The 25,453-nt window shown below is 47.0% G+C and overlaps 1 protein-coding gene across 2 annotated transcripts in view; it reads left to right on the top strand.

The window, feature by feature from the left end:
• Window positions 1–25,422, top strand: part of COPG2 (COPI coat complex subunit gamma 2) — a 138,537-nt gene extending 113,115 nt beyond the window's left edge. For both annotated transcript variants that reach the window (XM_081244782.1, XM_081244783.1), the window contains exons 21-24: window positions 23,282–23,379; window positions 24,134–24,272; window positions 24,566–24,664; window positions 25,144–25,422. In XM_081244782.1, the coding sequence (XP_081100908.1) occupies window positions 23,282–23,379; window positions 24,134–24,272; window positions 24,566–24,664; window positions 25,144–25,274 (467 nt within the window). In that variant the 3' untranslated portion in view covers window positions 25,275–25,422. The remainder of the gene's footprint in view (window positions 1–23,281; window positions 23,380–24,133; window positions 24,273–24,565; window positions 24,665–25,143) is intronic.
• The last annotated feature ends 31 nt before the right edge of the window (window positions 25,423–25,453 follow it).

Raw genomic sequence — 25,453 nt, 5'->3', positions numbered from 1 at the left:
CTTGACATCTGCTCCTTTCTGCCATGAAGCTCCACCTGTTGCCAGCTTCTTCCTCTTTAATGGGCAGCTATGAATCCTTCTGCTCCCCCCCTGCTTTTTCTAGTCCACCCTTTTGGAGAAGGTTGATGCGTCTGTGAGCTTCTCCCTGACCTCTCACATCTCCCCAGGCCCTGCACTGACAGGGTTGTTTCCAGCGTTTTCAATGGGCCAGTATCTCTGTCTACCAGCGCATTCTCCTCTGGTCTCCTCCCACCACTCCCGCTTTCCTTGCTGCCCTTACCTGCTCTTTGCTCCGCCTCCTGCATGCCCTTTACCCATTCCCAGGGGCAAAAGTTCCTGGATTCTCCATGTCCACTGCCACCTACAGGTTCTATTCCATCCCACTCTTGGTGCACTGCTTTCCTGACCTTTTCAACAAGCCTCTCCTGCCCTAACCCCAAGGCTCCATGGCAGGCCCTTTCTCACTCTTCCTGCCCTGTGGACTACCTCTGTCTACCATATTCTCCCACCCTTAGGAGACGGCTCCCCTGACCTTCTACCTCCCGGGCCCAGTTTCTAGGTCTCTGCCGCTTTGCAGTTACTGCATACATAGCAAAGGAACTGTCCTACCTGAGCCATGTGGCATTCTTTCAGCTACCATTGTGAACCTTCCAGCTGGATTTCGTTGTCTTCTCTGCTGAGTGCTCCCTTCTTGGTCCACCACCTTCTGCTCAACTGAATTCAGTCATCTTTGTCTCAGAAGCAAGGCACTGAATCTGCACGCTCCATCCACCAACCCATACTCACTCCCCGTGGACGTAGTGTATGGTTTCCTTCTGGGCCCCCAAAATGTCGCTCCCTGTAACCTTTCATATTTCTGTTCAGACTCCTTTGTTACTTATTTTTCTGACACAGCTCCTGGGGAGCCTCTTCCTCTGATTCTCCTTTTTCCTTTTACAGTGGCACTTCTGCCCCCCTCTTAGCTTTGCACCTGCTACCCCACATGCTACACCATGCTTCTCAGTCTCGTCCTGCAGTGATGGGTGCTGCCTTCCGTCCCTCCTTGTCTGCTTCTCCTCCCTCCCCCCTCCAAGCAGTCACCTCTCTCCCAGACGCTCTCCTGCACCGTCCTCTCCCGTCCCATTGGCCCCTTCCTTCTGCGTGGACACCCCCCTCCGGTGCTCTCTGCTCACATACACACAACCCAACTTCCTTTCAGTCACCACTTCCATCTCTCGGCGTTATGTCTCAAGCATCCTCAGCTCTGGGACCACCAAGTTGGCACTTCACTCCTGACCCATTAACGGTAATTGCATCCCACCCCCCATCGTTCCAGGTGCCTTGCTGGCTACATTCATTTACTCGCTGTCTCCCTGGTCCTGCCTGGGTCCTTTTCCTCCATGTCTGACACTCTTGACTCTGATGCCTCCGTCTGCCCGACTCGGGCTCATCTGCTCATGCTTCACCTCTCTGCCCAGCTGTCCACCCTGCCCCTTCCACCCAGTGATTCTCACCCGAGGATGCATGACCCCCAAGGCAAGCCTATCAGCATCATCTTTCAGGAATGTTTTTGTGTTTTCTTCTTTGATCTTTTTGGTTTTGTTTTTGCTTTGAGCAGTGCACCGCTCACCCTCAGATGTTCTGACAGGCCTCCCTTGGGGTCCATGCCCACAGCCCCCCTTGGGTGAAATCTACCCCCCCCCGGGGAAGAATCACTGCTGTGGAAGCCCAGCGTGCCTCCCTGGGCTGCACTCTCCCCTTGCCCGCCTCTAGGCTCCCACCGGTTGCCATTGACCCTTGTTCCTCAAGGATCCCAGCCCTGCCCCCACTCTGACACTGGCCCGGCACTGTCCTCCTGGCACCACCACATTCCCTTCCATATTAACTCACTGACACCTGCCATGCCCCAAACCCCGGTCTGTATTAAAACACTACTCTTTTCACACACCCCTATATCCCCCTCCTGCCCCCCATCCTCTATGACCCTTAGGCACTGGGACAATATCTTTGGTGCTTGTCCTTCTTGGCGCCTGCCATTGTCTGTTACCCTAGGTTACCCCTCCTCATATCAGACCCACGACACCGTCCCCCTGGAGAGCCTTGCCCCTATTGTCCTCACCTCCCTCTGTGATCCCAGCCAAGCAGACCTTTCCCTCCCTTCCTGCAGCTACTCTCCTTTGTCCTCTCTGGGTGGCTTCACTGGTCTTCCCAGTCCTCTCCTCAACCAGAAGTCATCACCCCAACACTGGACTTGAAATCAGTCCAGAAGCGCAGTTAAAGTAGATGATTTTCTGTGTCTGCAGTTGGCTCTCCCTCCCCACCCCACCTCCACTCCCAGCAATCCCAACCCTCTCCTCCCATACAACCCCGTCAAACCCGACCTGCACCCCAACCCCAACGCCATCCCCATCCCCACTCATTCCCTGAGCTCCTCCCTCCCCGCCCCCAGCTCCCTCCCCGCCCCCAGCGGATCCGTAGTAAAGAGCCTGGCGGAAGAGTTGCACCCTTGGCACAACATTCGAGGCTGGGGCAGCAGCCACTGCTCCCCACCCCCTGCCTGCCACCCTCCACTCCTCCCTCCCCAAGCCTCTGCTCCCACTGGCTGGCCCTGTAACTCTGAGGTTCCTTCTGGTTGGCACCTCTGAGATCTGCCTGGATTCCTACCTGCCCACCTCCCTCTTCCCGCTGCTACCCCGTTGGTGTCCAGCCTGTGTCCCTTCCACTGCGCTCCATTCTCCATCCTCCCCTGGATGCCTCCCCTCACCTGGTCTGTCTCTGGTAGGTGACCCTCCTGTCGTGCCACATCAAGGCCCCATTTGGACATTCCTTCCTGTGACCTTTCCTCACGTGATCCGTTCCTTCCCTTTCCCTCCCTGGCCCAGGGAAAGCGTCTGCCTCTTCTCTAGGGCCCGTGATGTCATCTCAGTGCTCCCTGATGCCTGTCATCGAGTTGCACTGGGTCATCCCTTCTCCATAGGGGGTGCTCCCTCCTGTGACCTGCTCTCATAGCTCACGCTCTTTCCACCCCCTGCCCTGACACGTTCTCTCCAAAACCATCTGCTGTCTCTCATCCGGTCCTTCCACTGGCCTAGGCCACCATTTCCCTTTAGGCTGCCTTTGCCTTAGCCTTCCCCTGTCTGACCTTCCTTCCACTCCTCTCTTCCCTTTTAGTTAAGCCATTGCCCACAGTTCTTTACACCAAGCTGGCACTTCCTCCATTTCTTCTCCATCAGCCCCCCGTGATGCACCCCTGCCAGATGTCCTTGACCTCACACTCCCCCTTGAAAGAGTCCAGATCCCCTCTTTGCTCTCTTTCCCTCTGGGCCACATTCCACTCACCATGCCTATGTGCAGATTTTTGAGACCCTCCTCTCACTCTCCATCGGTTCTGCCTTGTTGCCTGTGTTGTCCATTGGATCCAGTCTCCCAAACAAGAGATGCCTATGTTGTCCATTGGATCCAGCCTCCCAAACAAGAGACCCCTCTTTCCCCAAGGCTCCACCCTCCCACTGCTTGCTGTGTCCCTCTGTGCCCCTTTGCCACCCACATTATCTTCTCAGACTAGACCTCTGACACCCCACAGGATTTGATGGTCCCCCCTCTCTCCCAACTTCCTTGGGTGGAGTCTCTGCACATGTTAGACCCCCACCCTTTCCAGCCCCCCTGGAATAGCAGATGCATGAATTCAGCAATCATTATGAAATGTCACCTCCACCTTGGTTCCTGCTCACTCCTCCATTTCTGAGCACATCTGCTACCTACACACTGGACTCCATCCACATGTGTCCATACCAAAGTCCTTGAGAATACCTGCCAGGGCTTTCTGTGCAGGGTCCATCTTGATGTGCAACAACTGCCCTGTTTCCTCAGTTGCACCCCTATCAGCAGGTCCCCTTTCCCTGCTTGCTCCTGAGGGCCCCAGGTATTCAAGCACCCGGGCTATGGGGTCTCAGCTCTGCTCTGCTTCTGCCTTCTTGCCCCAATACCACACATGCCAATCCTCTTGCCCCCAGGGTCTGCCAGCATCCCCAGACTGGGACCCCTTCACATGGCCTCCCCATTTTCCATGGTGTCCCCTTTACTATGCCTGAGCCCCTAGCACCTTCATGAGCCTTTCTCCCCTCTGCTGTCCCTTTCTCTTCCTGTTGATGCCCCTGATACGACTCACTCTCAGGGTCCACCAGTTGATGGCTGCTCCAGACTCTACTGTTCCCTTTTCCCACGTTGAGTGTGGATGGAACCTTACTTGGCCCAGCCTCTGCCTCTTCTTTCACTGTTGTCTTCGAGAACCTCTCTGCTTTACCTTCAACATCCTGTCCTGCTTCTCCTCCCACCTGCCAGTCATGCCACAGAGTCAGCAGTCTTTTCTTGACATCTGCTCCCTCCTTGACCTGCCCTCATGCTCCCTGTATCACCATTCTCTCCATCTCCAGTGTAGTGTCCTGAATCCATGTGCTGTCCCAATTCACCCCTAAGCACTCTTCCTTTTCGGGTCCACCATTTTGGAGATGGTCATTGCTTCTCTAGGCTTCTCTCTGACCTTCTATCGTCTTGTCACACATCTCCCAGGTTCCCTGCTGGCCACACCCACACTGTGCTCTTCCTTCTACATGGCGTTTGTCACACCCTTGGCCCACTTTTGGAGGCAGAATATCTGATTCTCCACATCTACTTCTTCGGGTTCTTCGTAATCCCTCTCTTGAGGTAGCGCATTCCCTGATCCTCTCAGCAAGCCTCTCATTCCTTAGCTGCGAGGGTACCATCACCTGCCCATCCTCCCATTGGACGCCCTCTCCTCTACTACACACTCTCAGTGGTTCCAGACTGCTCACCTGACCTACATCCTGGGCCCGGTTTCAAGGTCTGCCTTGCTTCTCTGTGGCATGCACAGCAACACTTTCAGCTACAGTCTGAACCTTCCAGCTGGAAGCAGTTGTCTCCTCTGCTGTGTGCTCCCTTCTCCGTCCCCCATCCACTGCTCAACCCAGTTCCGTCACCTTTGCCTCAGACACACTGTACTGAATCCTCACGCTCCGCCCACCAACCCACACTCATGTCCTGTGAACCCAGACTACGCTGTCATCCTAGGCACCCACCAATGTAACCTTTCATGTTTCCACTCAGACTGTTTCATACTGACACAGGTCGTGGGGAACCCTTCCCCTGACCCTCCGACCTTTACCCCTTCACTACAGCTCTTCTGCGTTTTGCCTTCCCTCTTGCCTCCACACCTACCGACCCCAATCTCCCCCTGCACAGAGCCCCGGGTCCTGCTGTCCGCCCTCCTTCCCTTCTCCCCGCTCCGAGCAGTCACCTGTCTCCCAGACGCTCTCCTGCACTGTCCTCTCCCATCCCATCGGCCCCTTCCTTCTGCGTGGACAGCCCCCTCCGGTGCTCTCTGCTCACATACACACAACCCAACTTCCTTTCAGTCACCACTTCCATCTCTCGGCGTTATGTCTCAAGCATCCTCAGCTCTGGGACCACCAAGTTGGCACTTCACTCCTGACCCATTAACGGTAATTCCATCCCACCCTGCATCGTTCCAGGTGCCTTGCTGGCTACATTCATTTACTCGCTGTCTCCCTGGTCCTGCCTGGGTCCTTTTCCTCCATGTCTGACACTCTTGACTCTGATGCCTCCGTCTGCCCGACTCGGGCTCATCTGCTCATGCTTCACCTCTCTGCCCAGCTGTCCACCCTGCCCCTTCCACCCAGTGATTCTCACCCGAGGATGCACGACCCCCAAGGCAAGCCTATCAGCATCATCTTCAGGAATGTTTTTGTGTTTTCTTTTTTGATCTTTTAGGTTTTGTTTTTGCTTTGAGCAGTGCACCGCTCACCCTCAGATGTTCTGAGAGGCCTGCCTTGGGGTCCATGCCCACAGCCCCCCTTGGGTGAAAATTACCCTCCCCCCCGGGGAAGAATCACTGCTGTGGAAGCCCAGCGTGCCTCCCTGGGCTGCACTCTCCCCTTGCCCGCCTCTAGGCACCCATCGGTTGCCATTGACCCTTGTTCCTCAAGGACCCCAGCCCTGCCCCCACTCTGACACTGGCCCGGCACTGTCCTCCTGGAACCACCACATTCCCTTCCATATTAACTCACTGACACCTGCCGTGCCCCAAACTCCGGTCTGCATTAAAACACTGTTCTTTTCACACTGGGTCTCCCTCCTGCCCCCCATCCTCTATGACCCTCAGGCACTGGGACAATATCTTTGGTCCAAATCTGGTCCTTCTTGGCACTTGCCATCGTTCTTTTCTCTACTTTACTTCATTTCAGACCCACGACACCATCCCCCTGCAGAGCCTTGGCCCCATGGTCCTCCTGTCCCTCTGTGATTCCTGCCAAGCAGACCTTTCCCTCCCTTCCTGCAGCTATTCTCCTTTGTCCTCTCTGGGTGGTTTCACTGGTCTTCCCAGTCCTCTCCTCAACCTGAAGTCATCATCCCAACACTGGACGTATAAGTACCAGAAGTTCAGTTAAAGTAGATGATATTCTCAGTGCCTGGAACTTGCCTCATGACCCTCGCCCAACTCCTCACCCCCATCCCCATTAATCCCAACCCTGCCCTCCCGTCCAACCCCATCAAAGCCAACCCACACCCTAACCCAGTCCTTCCCCGCCCCCAGCGGATCCGTAGTAAAGAGCCTGGCGGAAGAGTTGCACCCTTGCCACAACATTCGAGGCTGCGGCAGCAGCCACTGCTCCCCACCCCCTGCCTGCCACCCTCCACTCCTCCCTCCCCAAGCCTCTGCTCCCACTGGCTGGCCCTGTAACTCTGAGGTTCCTTCTGGTTGGCACCTCTGAGATCTGCCTGGATTCCTACCTGCCCACCTCCCTCTTCCCGCTGCTCCCCGGTTGGTGTCCAGCCTGTGTCCCTTCCACTGCGCTCCATTCTCCATCCTCCCCTGGATGCCTCCCCTCACCTGGTCTGTCTCTGGTAGGTGACCCTCCTGTCGTGCCACATCAAGGCCCCATTTGGACATTCCTTCCTGTGACCTTTCCTCACGTGATCCGTTCCTTCCCTTTCCCTCCCTGGCCCAGGGAAAGCGTCTGCCTCTTCTCTAGGGCCCGTGATGTCATCTCAGTGCTCCCTGATGCCTGTCATCGAGATGCATTGGGTCATCCCTTCTCCGTAGGGGCTCTCCCTCCTGTGACCTGCCCTTATGCTCATTCTCTCTTCTTCCCCTGCCCTGCCACATTCTCTCCAGTACCATCTGCTGTCTCTCATCAGGTCCTTCCACTGGGTTTAGTACTGCCTTCCCTTTAGGCTTCCTTATACTCATCCTCACCTCATCTCACCTTCCTTCCTCGTCTCTGTTTCCTTTTAATAGAGCCACTGCCCACAGTTCCTTACACCAGGCCCGACTCCCCTCTCTTCTTCCATCACCTCCACTGCTTTCGTCTCTCCTCCCACAGGCCCCAGAATGCACCCCTGCCCATCACCTTGCTCTCCCACTCCCCAGTGACATGGTCTGGATCCACTCTTTGCCCTCTTTCCCTCTGGGCTATGATCCCCTCATGTACAGATTTTAAGATCCTCCTCTCTCTCTCCGTCCCATTCTGCATTGCCCCCTCTGTTGTTTCCTGGATTAAGTCTCCCAAACAAGAGTCCCTTACCCCTCAAGCCTCTACCATCCCACCCACTGCTTGCTCCCCCTGTGCCCCTTTTCTGCACACACTGTCTTCTCAGACTCGACCTCTGACACCCCACTCCTTTAGAAGGTCCCCCTTCTACCATGTGTGCAGTCTCTCCACCACATGCTAGGCCTACACCACCCCCCTTTCCAGTGCCCCTGGAATAGCAAAAGCTCAGAATCGGTGATGGTTGGGAAATGTCAACACAGCCTTGGTTCTCCCTCACTCCCCTGCCATTTTAAGCATATTTGCTACCCGCACTCTGAACTCCAACCACTAAGTCCATCCGAAATCTCTGAGGTTACCTACTAGTGGTTTCTCTGTAGAGTCCTTCTTAATGTGCAACGATGCCCAGTTTTCTCAGTTTTACCACAGTCGTATCAGGAGATGGACCCCATTTTTTCCTGAGGGCCCCAGGTCTTCAAATGCCCAGGCTGTTAGGTCTCACCTCTGCACTGCACCTACCTTCTGGTCCCAATACCACACATCCTACCCCTCTTAACCCTGAGATGTGCCAAAGTCTCCAGATTAATAGCTCTTCAGGCTGCCTTCCCCTTTCTACCCTGAGCCCCTCACATACTCCTAAGGTTCTCTCCCTTCTCCTGTGATACTTGTCCCTGTGTCTCTTCCCTGCCACCCGCTGAGCAACTCCCTTGCCTCTGTCAGTCATGAGAAGGATTCAGTACTCTTTTCCTTGACTAGCCCTCATGCTCCCAGGATGGCCAGTTTCTTTGTCCCCAGTGTGCTCATACTAAGTCCATCTGCCGTCCAAATTCACCCCTAAACACCCTACCGTTTTGGGTCCACGGCATTGAATGAAGAAGGTCACTGCTTCTGCGTGCTTCTCTGTGACCCTCCTTCTCACCATGCCCGTCTCCAGCACTTTCCATGGGCCTCTGCCCCTACCAGCCCATGCTCCTCGGGCCTCACCCCCCTCTCCCTGCCCCTTGCCTGCCTTACCTGCGCGGTGCTCTTCCCCCTGCATGGGCTTCCTCTCACCCTTGGCCCACTTTTGGGGGCAGATTCTCCACACCCACTCTCTCCTTCTAACTCCCTGCCATCCCTCTCAGCACAGTGTGTTCCCTGATCCTCTCAACAAGTCTCTCCTGCCCTGGCTGCTGGGTGCCATCACCTGAAGTTCCTCACTCTTGTGGCCCGTCGGAGCCCGCGCCTCTACCACACTCTCAGTTGTTGGAGGCAGCTCACCTGACCTCCTAATCCTGGGCCCAGTTTCTAGGTCTCTGCTGCTTTGCTTCTCTATGGCACACACAGCAACACCTTCAGCTACCGTCTGTGCACCTTCCAGCTGGATTCAGTTGTCTCCTCTGCACTGTGCTCCCTTCTCCGTCCCCCATCCACTGCTCAACCCAGTTGAGTCGCCTCTGCTTCAGGCACACTGTGTTGAATCCTCACGCTCCGCCCACCAACCCATGCTCATGAGCCAGGCTGAGCTTGCCTCCTGGGCCGCACGACCCCACGACATCACTCCCTGTAACCTTTCAGGTTTCCATCCAGACCCCTTGTCACGTACTCTTCTGACACAGCTCTCAGGGAGGCTCCGGCCTCTGACTCTCCGACCTTTTTCTCTCACCGCAGCACTCTCACCTTCTTCCCACCCTCCTGCCCCCGCACCTGCCAGACCCACTCCCGACACCACCTGCACAGAGCCCCGGGTCCTGCTGTCCGCCCTCCCTCCCCCTCCGAGCAGTCACCTCTCTCCCAGACGCTCTCCTGCACCGTCCTCTCCCGTGCCATCGGCCACTTCCTTCTGCGTGGACACCCCCCTCCGGTGCTCCCTGCTCACATACACACAACCCAACTTCCTTTCAGTCACCACTTCCATCTCCCTCAGCCTTACTCCTCCAGAGTCCTAAGCTCAGGGACACCATGCTTGCAATCCCCTCCCAAATGATTGACAGTAATCCCCCTCCCCCTCCCCCAATCATTCCAGGTGCCTTGCTGGCTACATTCATTTACTCGCTGTCTCCCTGGTCCTGCCTGGGGCCTTTTCCTCCATGTCTGACACTCTTGACTCTGATGCCTCCGTCTGCCCGACTCGGGCTCATCTGCTCATGCTTCACCTCTCTGCCCAGCTGTCCACCCTGCCCCTTCCACCCAGTGATTCTCACCCGAGGATGCATGACCCCCAAGGCAAGCCTATCAGCATCATCTTCAGGAATGTTTTTGTGTTTTCTTCTTTGATCTTTTTGGTTTTGTTTTTGCTTTGAGCAGTGCACCGCTCACCCTCAGGTGTCCTGACAGGCCTGCCTTGGGGTCCATGCCCACAGCCCCCCTTGGGTGAAAATTACCCTCCCCCCCGGGGAAGAATCACTGCTGTGGAAGCCCAGCGTGCCTCCCTGGGCTGCACTCTCCCGTTGCCCGCCTCTAGGCTCCCACCCGTTGCCATTGACCCTTGTTCCTCAAGGATCCCAGCCCTGCCCCCACTCTTGACACTGATCCAGCCATCCCTTCTTGGGACCAACACAGTCCCTTCCATCTGACATGCCCCAAACTCCAGCCTACTTTACATAGTTACACTTTTCATTTTCTTAGGTCTGTCTTCCCTCTTAGTCAAGAATCATTGTTGAATGTGACTTTAATTCTTTTTACTTAAACTTCCTAAACCATCCACATTCATTCCATTGTTTCATTTCACTCGTTTTCAGAGTGCTTAGTGTTCACTGTGTTAGCACAGAACCCTGGAAATCTACTCACTGCAGCCCTCATCCTTTTCTGTGTTTATGTTTTGCAGGACGTGCTCTAACCTCTTCCTCTCATCCCTCATTCCCCTACTTCACTCTCATTGCCAGACACTTTTAATTTCTCTCTCTTCTGGGTCTTGTTGAAAACTTGACCCTTCCTTGAACTCAGCTATTAACAGGTACATATAGCCTTAACCCCCTCTTCTCAACCTGATTTCACTCTCATTCCCATTTAATATTTTCTCCTCTTTCATAAGTACTTTGTATGTTTTAAGTTTATATACTATAACAAGTTTGGCAAGATTCTCTGTTCTACCACCTTATTTTAGCTACTCTTTGCTATTATCCGCATCATGTGTTGGTTTTACTAGACTCTAGTTTTGTCATTGTGTTTCTGTAATCCATGAAGTTTTCCTCTCCTTTGTTCTTCCTCTATTTCCATTACTACTGAATAAGGTCATTTTCGTCTCATTTTTATTTCTTCTCATGGAATCCTTTAGTCCTATGTGTAACTCTAGTTTTGCGTATCTATTTTGTTCCTCTTTCTCTTCTCTGCCATATTTTAACCCCCTAGTTAACCCGTCCTTGTTCCGTAATTCATCCAGTACCACCTTACGAAGTTATAAATCCTTTCTAGATGTGGATGTGCAGTTTTCAATTCCATTCCATGACACCCTTTCCCCCCGTCAGCTGAATTCTTCTTTATCCATGTCTTAACTTCTTTTCCCACTTTGCCTTTTTCTAATATTCCACTCTACTGCATGTAGTTGCCTTCTGACTTGTTTCCATCTGCCTTCACTTTCTTCAGTACTTTTCGCCTGTCTTTAATCCTGTGTCTATTTCTGCCCTCAATAAAGATCTGCTTATTGTGAAACTGTTTTACCCTATATTTTATCTCATTACTCTGAAATGTTTTCTTATCCATACAGTGCTCTTTTTACTTGGTTTCTATCACCTGTATTCTTCCTTGTTCCACTAGATACAATTATAGTGCCAAAACTTGTTTTTCAGTATGTCACTCCTCACATGAGCTTTCCCATCTAAAGTTAAATTTTACTTTGCCACCCATTTTCTTCTTCTTCTTTTTTCCCTATTCTGCCTTTTATTAACCATCCATATACTGAGTATGTACCATTCTCATACACTCACTAATACCTCCCTCTTTGGTTCCTCTTTTTGTTCTACATTCATTGCTCAATCCATTTCCATATTTCTTCTTTTTACATATTTTGCTGAATTGCTTTGGTTTTCCATTTATTCCTTAGTAGGATCACTGCAATTTGTGTTGTTTTAAGTCCACTTTACTGAATTTATCTCTGACCTTTCTGCCGACTACACTTTTTTATACAAATGTACTTTCCCACATACAGTCCTTCTTATGTCTCATTTTCAGTTATAACTTTATCTCCCCCTTTTCTTCCTTTAAGAAATGCCTCACCACACAGTTCTCTTCCTGGCTCAACTGCTTTATAAGTACAAGCAATTTTCATTATCCTTTCTTTAAGATATGCTGAATAGCAGTTTTTCTTAGTAAATGGTTATATTGCAATATCTTAAATGTGAAAAGGCCCATAACCATTTTCCTTTAAAAAAATCCAACATATCTTCTCAACTATCACAAAAATGCTATTATAAAAACTTTTAAGTATTTCTTATAATATAAACCATTTTAAAGAACTACATAATTATTTAACATAAAATTCATTCACTAGTGTACATGTTTGTAGTACAAAATGATCCCATACTATGATATAAGACTGTAATTGCATTCTCCTTTTACAGTGCATGGAATAATGAAAGGTTCTCAAGAGAAATAACAAATGCATATACATTTTCAAAATGCATTGTATAAATAAGAAACTCTTGGGAAACATTTACTTACCAATTGGCGAATTGCTGGAGTTGTTCCACACATATTATAGGGAAGATGATAGGAGTAATGCACAATACATTTAAAAACCTTGAGCATAGGAAGTAAACCTATAGATAAAAGACCTGTGTCTGCAGCAAACATATACTATCCCAAATAGACTGTACAAAGTCAAAGTTTTTGCTAGCACAAGAATGCTAACTCACTCTACCAAGTTTCCCAAGCACATGGTGATATGTAGGTAAAAACTTTTCATGTTAACAAGTATTTTGGTAATGTGAGTAGATAGCTGGTGATACCTGCATTCCTCATTCTGGTCTCAGTAATATTTACCATTTTGCGCCTTGCATATTACAAACCTAGCCTAATTCATACATCCCTTCTCTAACCAGCATCTTCTCTCCTTTCCTCTTCCCTCTTTTTTTTTTTTTTTTTTTTTGCGGTACGCGGGCCTCTCACTGTTGTGGCCTCTCCCGTTGCGGAGCATAGGCTCCGGACGCGCAGGCCCAGCGGCCATGGCTCACGGGCCCAGCCGCTCCGCGGCATGTGGGATCTTCCCGGACCGGGGCACGAACCCGTGTCCCCTGCATCGGCAGGCGGACCCTCAACCACTGCGCCACCAGGGAAGCCCTTCCCTCTTTTTTTTATACGAGTCTTTGCAGTTACTTCTTTCACTTTCAGCCGGTCCTCACGTGACTCCTTAACTTCTCAGCAAGCTAACATCACACTTACAGGCAGGTCTTCCATAACTCCTTTTGACTATTTGCCCTACCAGATCTTAAACATTCCCTTATCTCTCACCCACAGATTCTATAATATATCAATAAATGCAGTATTATTCTCTTGAGATTGCCTCATCATGATTCGCAACCACTCCTCAACCAATAGCATTCATTTGCTCTACTAGAAAAAGTATCCAATCCACACCTTCTAAAAGGTCAGTCAGTGGTGATGTCTTTAAGGTTTCCACCAATGCCTTCTTGTCAAGGTTTATGTTAATCCATCTCTTTCTAACCTTTCTTAACAAGCAATCACACTTCAGTCATAAATTTCCCACGAAGACTTCAAGAGCCAGCCTACCCAAGTCCCGTTCTTTTTCAGGGCCCGGATCCTCTTTCATTCTATATACGCAGTTCGGGGACCTGACGGTTCTGTGTTTCTTTCATTCACACCTGATCTGTCTTGTTGCCATTCCAGCTACTCAGAACTACTCTCTAATTCACACAATGCCCCTTTACTTACTTGCCATCCTCTCCTATTTTCTTTTTATTCTGTCATGACCTTTGGCCTTAGTATGGAGCAAAAGCCATTTCTCCCATCTGTATGACTATTCAAATAATGTCTTTCCATCTGCAAGGAACTTGAACATTGCTTTTCTATCCGTTTTCTCCTTTTCCCCTTTCTCCTTTTGCTGCAAACTCCTTACATTTCCTCCAACATCCCTTCTTTCAGCTGTATCATTCCAGTGAATCTGATCGTCTTTCCTGGATATGTACACTTCTAATGTTCAGCACTCGCAATTCAGCCTTCATCCATCTTCCTTATTTCCTGCACTCTGTGCTGAAATCTGTTTCCACCCTCCATGGAGTCTGGATTTTCCCAGGATTTCTGCTCTGGCCCATTTTAGGTCCAATCACATTTAATTGCTCTCTAACCTCTCATTCTACTGACTACACTGATTGCTTCAAATCTTTTTCCAACAAAGCTTTCTGGGCAGCAACACATCATACTCCAGTTCTTACTTGGCGGTATTCTCACCTCTTTCCTTGGCTGGTTGATACCTGGCTTGCCGTACAATCCTTCACTGAACTTTTGGTTCTGATCCCTCTGTGCTCCTCATCCTGGACCTCTTTAACGCCCGTCCTTGTTTAACATGTTGCTAAACTGCATGCTCTGCACCACAGCCTATATCCTACACTCCCTCTCCTTACTTCGATTTCAGCCTCAATTTTTTTCTCTCTCTCTTTTTAAAAATACATCTCAGCAGTTTCTCTCACAGCCAGTCCTAACATGATACTTTAATTTCTGAGCACTTTAACATCATACCTCAACAAGCTCTTCCTGAGTTCCTTTGATTATTTGCTCTGTCATATACATGAACATCTATAATATTTTTGGTTTCCATCTGTAATCATAGTGAGGGACACATTAGTCTTCTCTTGAGGCGCACTTCCACTCACTTCTTACCAAGTACACTTCATCCTCTCACCAGATAAATGACCCACCTGCACTCTCTAGTTGGTCGAACCAGCGTCTTTCAGGTTGCTATCGATGACTTTTCATCAGGGTTCATTCTAACTTCCCCCTCTAACCATTCTTATCAACCAATCCCTTTAATTAAAATGTTCCGTTCCCCCAAAATTCATATACCTACCATCCCACTTCTTTATATCTTAACTTTATGCTATATTTGATTGAGATTTTTTTAAAGAAATGGAACAGTGAACATGTAATTGAGACTTCCTTTGTACCACTTTAGAATCATTTACCTCTTTCCCTTCTAAGAGAAAATCACTAAATACTTAAATACTTATCCTCATAAATATTTTATACTTTTCACAAATATTCATATATCTATAAATAATATGTAATGCCCTCTTTGAGGGACATATATATATTCATTCTTAAAAACAATTTTTCTCCCATCAAGACTCTGAGTGCTAGTCTACTTTCTAACTCCTCTTCATTCATATGCAGGCCTTTACTTCTCTCTAGTTATATACCTACCACTCATTGTCATCTTTAACCAACACCAAACATTTTTAACCAGTCAGACCCCTTCTGAGATCTGACAGATTTCTCCATCCCAGGTCTCTTCAATTCACATCTTATTTGCCTTTTCGCTACTCTGACTACTGAGAACCCTACTCTAATGCATGCAATGCTCCCATTATTTAGAGTAAGACCTCCTCTTCTTTCTTATTCTGTTATGCTCTACCATATCTTAACTATCCATTTCAGCTACTGTCCTATGTCATAGCAAAGGGTACAGTAGTTTTCTAGTGAGGTTTACCTCCCTAACGATTCCCAACTACTCCTCAAGAAATACAGATAGTCTTCTCTATAGACAAACCACTGGCCCATGCTCCCTAACTGGTCAACCCTGATGTGTTTTAAGATTACTAACAATGTCTTTTTAGGAGATTTCATCTTAATAAAACTGCCGTAAACTTTATTATTAACCAAGCTTTTAATTAAAAACTTTTACCCACAGCATTAAGAGCTAGTCTACTCTAAACTTCCCATTTTTATCCAGGTCCTTGAAACTCTGTTAGATACACCACTCATTACCATTGGGCCTTCCCATCCAATTTGAACATTTAAGGAAATCTCCATTCTGAGTCTCTTTATTACACACCTGATCTATATTGCTGCTATTCCATTACTCTTAAGTCTTCTATAGTTCATACAATAGTCCTTTATTAAGTTAACAAACTTTCTTTTGCTTTTTATTCCATCACAATCTTGGTCTAAATATGGTAACATAACGACCACCAGTCAATAGATACCATTCTTAAATCATCCCTTCACATCTGTGGGAAGCTTCACTTTGCTCTTCCATTGCTTTCCCCTGATCCTTATTTTGCCCTAGAGAAACATGCTGCCTTGTCTTCTCTGTCCCTCCTTTCAGCTTCCACCTACATTCACATCATTCTTACAGATTCAGCTGTCCCTTTGGGCTAGATACTCCCCTCATGTTGGACACTCACTGCCCAAGCCCTGCTGTCTTCCCTTTGTGTCCTACACTCTTTACTGCATTTGTTTGTATTCTTGGTTTAGCATAAACTTCATAGGATTCCTGCCACTGGCCTGCCTTTTAGTCCATCCCACTTGGCCTGTTTCTGACCTTTCACTCTATTGAGCACACCCACTGCTTCTAGTATTTTTCCAAAAAAGCATCTGGACAGCAAAACTTTATACTCCAATTCTTACTTTGCTACATTTTAACCTCACTTTCTCTCATTCATACACAGCTCTAACAAAATTCCAATTCCCATTTCCTAATGTTCCCATTCAGACCTCTTCAGTGTCCTTCCATATTTATTTTTCTACACTGCATGTTCTGCACGCTAGCCCAGTTCACACACACTTTCTGCTTATTTAGTTTCCAATCTCCATCTTTTGCTCTTTCCTTCTTTGCTATTTTTTCATACAAGTCTCCTCAGGTGCTTCTCTAACTTACTGCAAATTCTAGTATATTTCCTTAACTTCTGCGTATATCTTTAATGTCCCTCTTATGGGACATTCTTTCCAGTTTCCCTTTGGAGAATTCCCCCATATATCTTAACCTTTCACAGTGATGAATGCATATTCTTTTTGAGGTTACCTCCTCTCCTGATCCCCACTCTGTGCCTCACTCAAAACCAATTTTCTACTCTTTTTTTTTTTTTTTTTTTTTGCGGTACGCGGGCCTCCCACTGTTGTGGCCCCTCCTACTGCGGAGCACAGGCTCCGGACGCGCAGGCCCAGCCGCCACGGCTCACAGGCCCAGCCGCTCCGCGGCATGTGGGATCCTCCCGGACCGGGTCACGAACCCGTGTCCCCTGCATCGGCGGGCGGACTCCCAACCACTGCGCCACCAGGGAAGCCCCAATTTTCTACTCTTTAGATAAGCCTTTCCCTTAGATAGCTTCTAACCTGTCTTCTTCCTTTCCATCGTGTTCTTTGGCCCAGCTATGGTGCCTATGCCTCCAGGTGGTATCAGTGACAATTTCTATGTCAGTATTAAGTGATACCTTCTCATCTGGCTGGCAGCAATTTTAACTTTGCTGTTTTACTCCTTTTTCTTTATTTTGCCTTATTAAAAACTGTATCTTGGGGCTTCCCTGGTGGCGCAGTGGTTGAGAGTCCACCTGCCGATGCAGGGGACACGGGTTTGTGCCCCGGTCCAGGAAGATCCCACATGCCGCGGAGCGGCTGGGCCCGTGAGCCATGGCTGCTGAGCCTGCGTGTCCGGAGCCTGTGCTCCGCAACGGGAGAGGCCACAACAGTGAGAGGCCCGCGTACCGCAAAAAAAACCCACAACAAACTGTACCTTATATTCAGCATCCCTCTTTCATTCAGAGACTGTGTATGTACATATCATTCCCATAGATTCAGTAATCTCTTCTAGATAAACAAACACCTCATATTCAGCAGTCACTGTTCAGACTCTGGACTGGATTATATAGTTCCAGCCCATGCAGCCTCTCTCTTCCACAAAGCTTCCTGAACAGTTCCCCTTCATAACCTCAATTCTTATTAAGCCACATTCCCTCCTTCCTCTCTCTTTTTGAGTGGCTGCAATCTAGATTAACATAAAATCACTCTGTTAAAGTTCCTACTCTCCCATGTGCCAGGATTTCTCACTCTAGCACTCCTTAATGCCCTTACCCATTGGCCATGTTACTCTCCTGCAAGTTCCTCACCTGAGTCTAATTCACATGGCCCTTTTCCATTTTTTAGTCGCCATTCTCTCCTTGTCTACTATCCTTTCTTACAAGTCTCCTCAGTTGCTTCTCTAATTTTCAGCTAATCCTAATATGACAGCTTGCTAGCAAAGATTTTTTAATCGGGATTACTCTTAATCTGCCTTTGTCTAAAGCAGTGGCTCTCAAACTGCAGTTTGTTAAAATACAAACTGCTGAGCCCCACACCAAATTTCTGATTCAGTAGGTCTAGTAGGGCGAAGAATTACATATTCCTAGGCAGTGCTGATAGAACACATCTTAAGAAGCACTGCTCTAAACTTTTCCCCAACCAAGCCCTTTAATTAAAAATTTCCCACGAAGGCATCAAGAGCAAGTCTACTCCTGACTATCACTCCTTTTCAGGCCTCTATTTCTCTACCATTATATAGACTAGTCATTGCAGTCTGGCTTATAGCCAACATACCACTCAGGCCCATTCTCACACTATAGGCTTCCCCATTCTGGGCATCGTTACGGTCCTGTGGTTTTTCTTATTACCACCCACCTACTCAGAATCGTTCTCTAGTCCATACAGTGCTCCTCTTAGCTTTACCCCCCACCCCTCCTTCTGTGTCTTTTGGCCCAAGTATGGGATCCTCTCCCTCCAGTCAATACCTGTCATTCTTCAAATGGCATTCTTTTAATCTGGGGGCACCTGTAATGTTCTCCCATTCCTTTTCCCTTGCTACCTGTCTTGCCCTAAAGAAATATGCTGCCTTATCTTCAGCTTCTCTTCTTTTTATAGCTACCATCTCTGTTTCATTCAAGTGGACAGCACTCCCTAGCCAGGTTCTCTCCCCAGGAGCTGTCTCTCCACTTTCAGAAAATCTTCACACGACAGAGTAAATTCTAAGGATAACTTTAATGTGGCATTTGCAAGATATTCATTTGTGTCTCCCTTTGGTGGTCTGCTCTCCCACGTCTTAATTACATATAGCATAATTTCATCTACCATCTGTAAATGAAAATAACAAATGAAGTTTTACTTTTGAGTTGGGCATGATCACTAGCCACTCAACTCTCAGTATTAGTCATCCAGTGCTCAGAGATTTATCCTGGTGTCTTTAAGGTTGCTGGCCTGTCTTTATATCAGAGTTCATCTTAATCCATCTCCTTCCAATCCTCCTAGCTAAAACTTCCCACCAAAACTTCCCATTACTTTTCGGGCCCTATTCTCCCATTGTATATATGGCTTTTCAAAGTCCAGCGTTAAGACCCATCATTTGACCAGACAGACCCATTGTAAGACCTTACAAGAGTTCTCATTCTGGAAAACTGTGTTCCTCATCTTATCTGCCCATGCCACTCCACCTGTTCTCAACTGCTCTTCATATAGTTCTTCCCTTTTGTAATTTCCGGTCTCTCTCTTCTTTCTTATTTAATCATGATCTTTGGTACAAGTATGGTACCATATCCCTCCTGTCAGTACCTGCCAATCTTCCAATGACCCCATCTCTTCTGCAGCTCTTCCACTCTTTTCCTTGACTGACTCTAGAGAAACACCTATACTACCTACAGTCACTTGTTTTTTCAGCTACCATCTTTATATCATTTCTCATGGATTGAGAAGTCTCTTCTTTCATCTTGTTTTCTGCACACTGTTCTGAATACATTTGCATTCTCAGTTCAGTACGGACCTTCATAGGATTCTTGCCACTGGCCATGGCTTGGATCCATCCCATTTAGACTCTTTAATATGTCACTCCATTGGTCATACTTGTTGCTTCAAATATCATTTGAGAAAAGATTCCCAGATTCCGTTAGTGAGGCACTCCCTCATGAACACCAGCTCTTATCAGCCACTTCCTCTCCACATCCTCTCTCCCCTTTGGCTGTAACCTAGCTTAGCTCCCATCTCTCTACTTAATACGCAGCTCTGCCCTTTTCCAGTGCTCCTCCTTCTGGCCCTGTTTAATGGCCTTCCCTACTCACACCTTATATTCGGCACCCCAGCCTAAACCCTCCATCTTCTGTTTTTAGGCTTCTAGCCTCCGTCTTCTCCCCTCTCTCCATGATATTTTCATACAAATCTCCCTAGGAAATGTCTGTCACTTTTAGCCATGGTAGGGTAACTTCTAAGAGCAACCAATTTTAATGGCGCACTGCAATAATCTACGATAACTTAGCTATCCATCACCCTTTCATTTACCATCTTGTCTACAGAAGGAATGGAGGCAAAGTACTTCTCTTGAGGTGTATTTCCCTCAGAATCTTCACCCATTCTCCAACAATAATCTATCTTCTGGCCAAACTACCTATTCACGCTCTCTATTAAGTCAAACCTACTCTCTCTAAAGTTGGCAGCAATGGGGTTTTATCCGCATTCATTGTAAGCAGCTTCCTTATAAACTTTGCTGTCACCCAAGTCCTTTAACAGTTTCCCTCCAAATCGGTGCTTCAGGAGCTAGTCTACTCCTGCCTCCTACTCAGGTCCTTGCTCCCTGCACTTCCTGTATACTTCTCGTTGCTATACGGTCTTTACATCCAAAATGCGTCCAGTTAGACCATTTTGAGCTCTGACAGGGTTCCCCATTTGAGGCCTTTATTACACACCTGCTCTGCCTTCTGTGCTCTCCACTATACAATATTTCCATTTATCTGCCTCCAGTCTCTCTTTTCTTTCTTTATTCCATCATGACTTTTGGCCCAGGAATGCTGACTTATCCTTCCAGTTGATGTCTGTCATTCCTTAGCGTCTCCTTTCTGTCTGAGGGCAACTTTAATCTTACTTTTCTGTACCTTTCTTCCTTTTTCCCCATATTTGTCCTAGAGGAAAACCTTATCTTCAGCACGCCTTCTGCCACATGTGTAGCATCTTCCTGGTAGGCATGTTCTCCTCATTTTTGGCACTCACTGCTCAACTTGCTTTCTCATCCGCCTTGATTCCCTGCACACTCTATGCATCCCTTCCTTCTCAGTTTGGTCCAGTCCTGTGGGGATTGCTGCAGGTAGCCTGTGTTTCAGGCCCATCCCTCCTACCCTCTTATCTTTCACCCCACTGACCACATCATTTTCTGTAACTATTATTCCAACAGAGCTTTCTGGCATCTCCTCATAACCCCACTTATTTAGTCACAGTCTTCCCTCTAGTGGCTGAGGCCTGACAGCTCCCACCAAATCTCCCACTCTGCCATTTGCCACACTGCATGTTCTGCGTCCCAGCCCAATTCACATGGCTCGCTCCTTTCTTAGCTTCCAGCATCCATCTTTTCTCTAAGTCTGTGTTTTGGTATTTCTTTTCCCTACAAGTTTCCTCAGTAGTTATCTCCCATTTTCAGTCAGTTCTCAGACAAGCCTCATTTCTGGGAACAGTCTTAATGTAGACCTTCAGGGCATTCCTCTCTTACTCCCTTGGTTATCTGCCTTGCTTCATTCATGAAGCTCTCATCTTTGTCATGGCAGTGGACTCAGCATTGTTCTCTTGCCATGGAAAGGCTCTCTCTCACCCCCTTCTCCTCATCACCCAGCGTTAGTCATCCTCTCTCACAACACTGAGCGATTGCTACCAGTGGCTTTTAATGGAGTTCACCTTAGATTCCGTGTAAGCTCTCACTGTATTAACCAAACCATTTAATTGAAAATTTACCACAAAAGTTTCAGAAACATTATCTCTATTAATACCATTCCTATTTGCTTCCTTAATCCATTTTTCCTTATCACTTACTTATATATAAAGTGTCTTCTGTCTTTACTTATACATAAAATTCAACCAGTTAACCCAGTCTGTGATCTACCATTATTCCTGACTGTCTCTCCTTATTCCTCTTCTTCATTTGCCAGTAGCCTCCATGAACCAACCTGGGGTTCATATAATCTTCTATTACTCAACATCTATCCTGTCTCTCCATTTTTATTTGATCATGACCTCTGTTCATACTGTAATCCCATTCTCTCCATTCATTTTTTCTTTTTTAAATACCTCAACTGACGCATTCTAGGTTTGTGTTAATTTCCACTTCTTTCTTTCTTCTTCCCCCTTCCTCCTGCAGAAAATCCTACCTTAATTTAAACAAGGACCTTCTTTCATCAACCCCCTATTGCACTGAAATACATTCTGTAGTTTTGATAGGTACACTCTTTCCTATATGGGGCAGTCCATTCCCATCATCTGTTTTCGGTATGCTAGAGTGAATTCATTTGCTCTCTGAATTCAGGCCTATTCATAGGATTCCTACCAGTGGCTTTAATTACCTCTAACATTTCAATCTCTTGACTGCCTCAGCTACTAGAGCCTGCTGGAAAATATCTAGTCTCCTTCCTTTGAAATATAAGGTATTTCACATTTGTTCCTAAACACATTCTCTTCTCAGCACCTATGTACTAATCTCTCTCTTACTGCTTCCAATTACACCACTGCCTTTCTAGCCTCTTTCCTTTAGCTCATGTACCTTCCTCTGCTTGCCAAAGCTCTTTTGCATCTTTTGAGATCCAAATAAACTGTACATCCTTTCAAATTTTTTATGATTTTCCCGGGCTGTTAATCCTGCACTCCCACATAGCACTGTATTAAAACTTATATTAAAGAACCTATGGTAGATCTCTCACACACACTGTTATTCAACTCCTAGACAATCAGCTGTGGGGAAAAAGGTCATGTCTTAGTCGTCTTTTTATCTAAGGATCTGGCATATTCATTTTATACCTTTACATTATAAATGTATTGACATTTTCTACATTTTTGGATGGAGGGAGTTTAAAGTTAAGACTGAACAAATGAAAGTCTCACTACCCAACCTGTCATATACGGTCTTCACATCTGAGTCTATTCTTTCCTGTCCTTGCCTATCCCCCAAGTAACTTTCTAACTCCACAGTTTCATATATATATATATACACACACACACATATGAAATTTTTTAAACCTATAAGCCTTTCCACACCATGGACTAGACCCTTATGTGCTTTTTCTTCATCCAAGATTAACAAATCCCCTCCTTCAGACAGTTCAGAAAATCCTATCTTCTTCATGAAGACTTCATTTTCCTTCATTTCTTCCACTGATTATCTCAAAACATATAACTGCCCACTTGCTTTTCCATTGTAAGACACTGACTTCACCAATATTAGAACTTCATTACTGACCTACTCACTAAAGGTTGAAAGTTGACATAAAGCAAGTTCATTCTGGTGATCTCTGAACCCACTTTTGGTCCACAGTCTACAGATATAATATCTGTAAAGATAGCAAGACTGTGATATACTTAGTATTAATTTAATGATCTGTGTGCTTTACCATCCATATTTTATGCTTTGTTTGTCAGCTCCTAAAGTAGTGGTTCTTAACGTGTTGACAGGCATGGCAAAAAGCCCCTTAAAAGGTGTCTCCCCTGCTGCTTTCCTGATCTGTAGTCAGATGCTCTACTACTGAGCCATACCCCCTGCTTTCCTTATCTGAACATAAAAACAGAGTTTTGCCCATGTTGTCTTTTCTGTACTGTTCTAACTCGCAGCAGGGAATAGATTTTAAAGTCCAGCCTACCGGCTTCTTTTGAGAACTACGACCCTAGAAAACAGCCTACACATGTGTCACTTGATAATTCAGAACACAGAGCCAAGGGCAGGTGGCGCTTCCTAAGTTACTGATGGAAACCGTGTGATTGTGCTGCCCATGACACAGGCTCGCCTGCTCTCTCTCCTCCAGCTGCAGGTACCTTCAGCTGCACCATGAAATTCACTGTCCGGGACTGCGACCCTGACACGGGGGTGCCAGCTGAGGAGGGGTATGATGATGAGTACGTGGTGAGTCTCCCCTGCAGAGAGGCTCACTTTGACCCCTTGCACCACTGAGTCACTTCTGTCTGGAGAGAACATTTTCATCTGACGTGAACTTATGGGATTGTATTCTCAAACACGTTACAGCTGAGGAGGACCTGGGCTAATCCTCCTCTGTCGTGGGAGTGCATCATGCCAAAGAGAATTGGGATTTACCACTTCATTACTGATTAAAGCAAAACTCACCCTTTTTAATGTTTTTATAATAGGGATAATTAAGAGATGAAAAGAATTACATGATTTTCATTGAGATCAGCTTTATTTAAAGTATTGGGGGTAGGGGTTTTTTGTTGTTGTTCAGCAGCTTTTAGTTTGCTTATAATGTATCCACATCGTGGACTGAAAAGCCTTCACAGAATACAGGGAAAAGTTTTAGAAATATCTACCTGTTCGTGAATGCAGAGTTCAGAAGGCCCTGTACGGCTTGAACTCTGCAGTTACGTGTGGCAGTGTGACTGCTCTGTACCTACGCCAGGGCTACAGACGTTAATCTGAATATGGCTCTTGCCAGATGACCTGTTTTCTTGCTTTCCTTTGCTAGGGCCTACCTTGTTAGACTTATCCAGACTACAGAACTTCAAACTAGCTTGGTAGTAGAGTTTTTCCTAGGCTCCTGCAAAGGCTATAACACAGGATGATAAAACCAAATGAACTAGTCTCTTCTACCTTTGTACTGAACTGAGAAGACTCGTTTTCTGACCCCTGTTTGTTAACCCACTAGCTAGAAGATCTTGAAGTGACTGTGTCTGACCACATTCAGAAGGTAATGAAGCCTAACTTTGCTGCTGCCTGGGAAGAGGTAGGCGACACCTTTGAGAAAGAGGAGACCTTTGCCCTCAGTTCTACCAAAACTCTTGAAGGTGAGAACAATTTTGCTATCAGTATATTGCCTGATAGCAGTCTAACACCTAATATGCATATTTGTTTTTCCAAAAGGACTCCCTTTTCTTTAAAAACTCCGTAAACTATTTCACTTTAAAAGGCCAGAACGCTGTCTTCATCATCTAACAGTCAACCCATTTCCAGTCCAGTAGCCTCCCTCCACACACCACCACCAACCCCGTGCACCCCCAACTCCCAGCACCAACTAGTGCAGAGGCAGATCCCTACGCTGACCTTTTCTCATACGGTTGCATCCATCTTCTCAACACAGAAGCTGTCAACAACATCATCACATTTCTGGGCATGCAGCCATGTGAGAGGTCGGACAAAGTACCTGAGAACAAGAATTCCCATTCCCTCTATCTGGCAGGTAAGAAACTTTCACCAGATTTCTCCTTTATTTTGTTGCAAAATTTGATAGGAAGGGATGTGCGTGGGCATCTCATGCCCTGCTACTGTCCCATTATCCCATTGTATGAGTTACAACTTGAAGCCCCATCAAAATGAATAATTTGTTTTAGCTGTTTAATTTGCATGCTATTCTTAGATGGTTCTTTTAAGATGTATATTTGGCCCAAGACACTTAAATCTCTTCTACAGATACCAGTGCCCCCCGCTTAAGTACTCCATATCAATATTATTGAATACCTTCTATGTACCTGGTATTATGGGAATATAAAAGATTATTTAGAATTTGTATGTAGGATTCAATTCCCACCATAAGCACAAATCTCTAGAAAAGCTAAACTAAAATAATAGAAAGGAAATGCAGGCAGAGCATGATAAATTTCATTATTCAGAGCTTGTTTTGAGTTCTTAAAATGGTTTTCCTCACTCTTTTCCTCTCAGGTGTATACAGAGGTGGCTATGATTTATTGGTGAGGTCCAGGCTGGCCTTAGCAGATGGGGTGACCATGCAGGTGACTGTCAGAAGCAAAGAGGGAACACCTGTAGATGTTATCTTGGCTTCTGTTGGATAAGTTTTTACTGGGTGATATGAAGCTGATGTACCCTTCACTGTCAGTGGGCTTTCAGGCTATTGGCATGAATTTCCCAGAATCATACTTTCAAAAATGAATGACTTCAGAAAAGCAAATTAAATGTTTTGGCCCTGAGCCAGCAGATCAAGCAGATGTCTGTCCTTGTGCATGTCTTTTTG

The sequence above is a fragment of the Mesoplodon bidens genome (assembly GCF_964165515.1).
Source record: "Mesoplodon bidens genome assembly, chromosome: 9".
Lineage (NCBI taxonomy): Eukaryota > Metazoa > Chordata > Mammalia > Artiodactyla > Ziphiidae > Mesoplodon > Mesoplodon bidens.
This window is presented reverse-complemented; position numbering and strand designations above follow the sequence as displayed.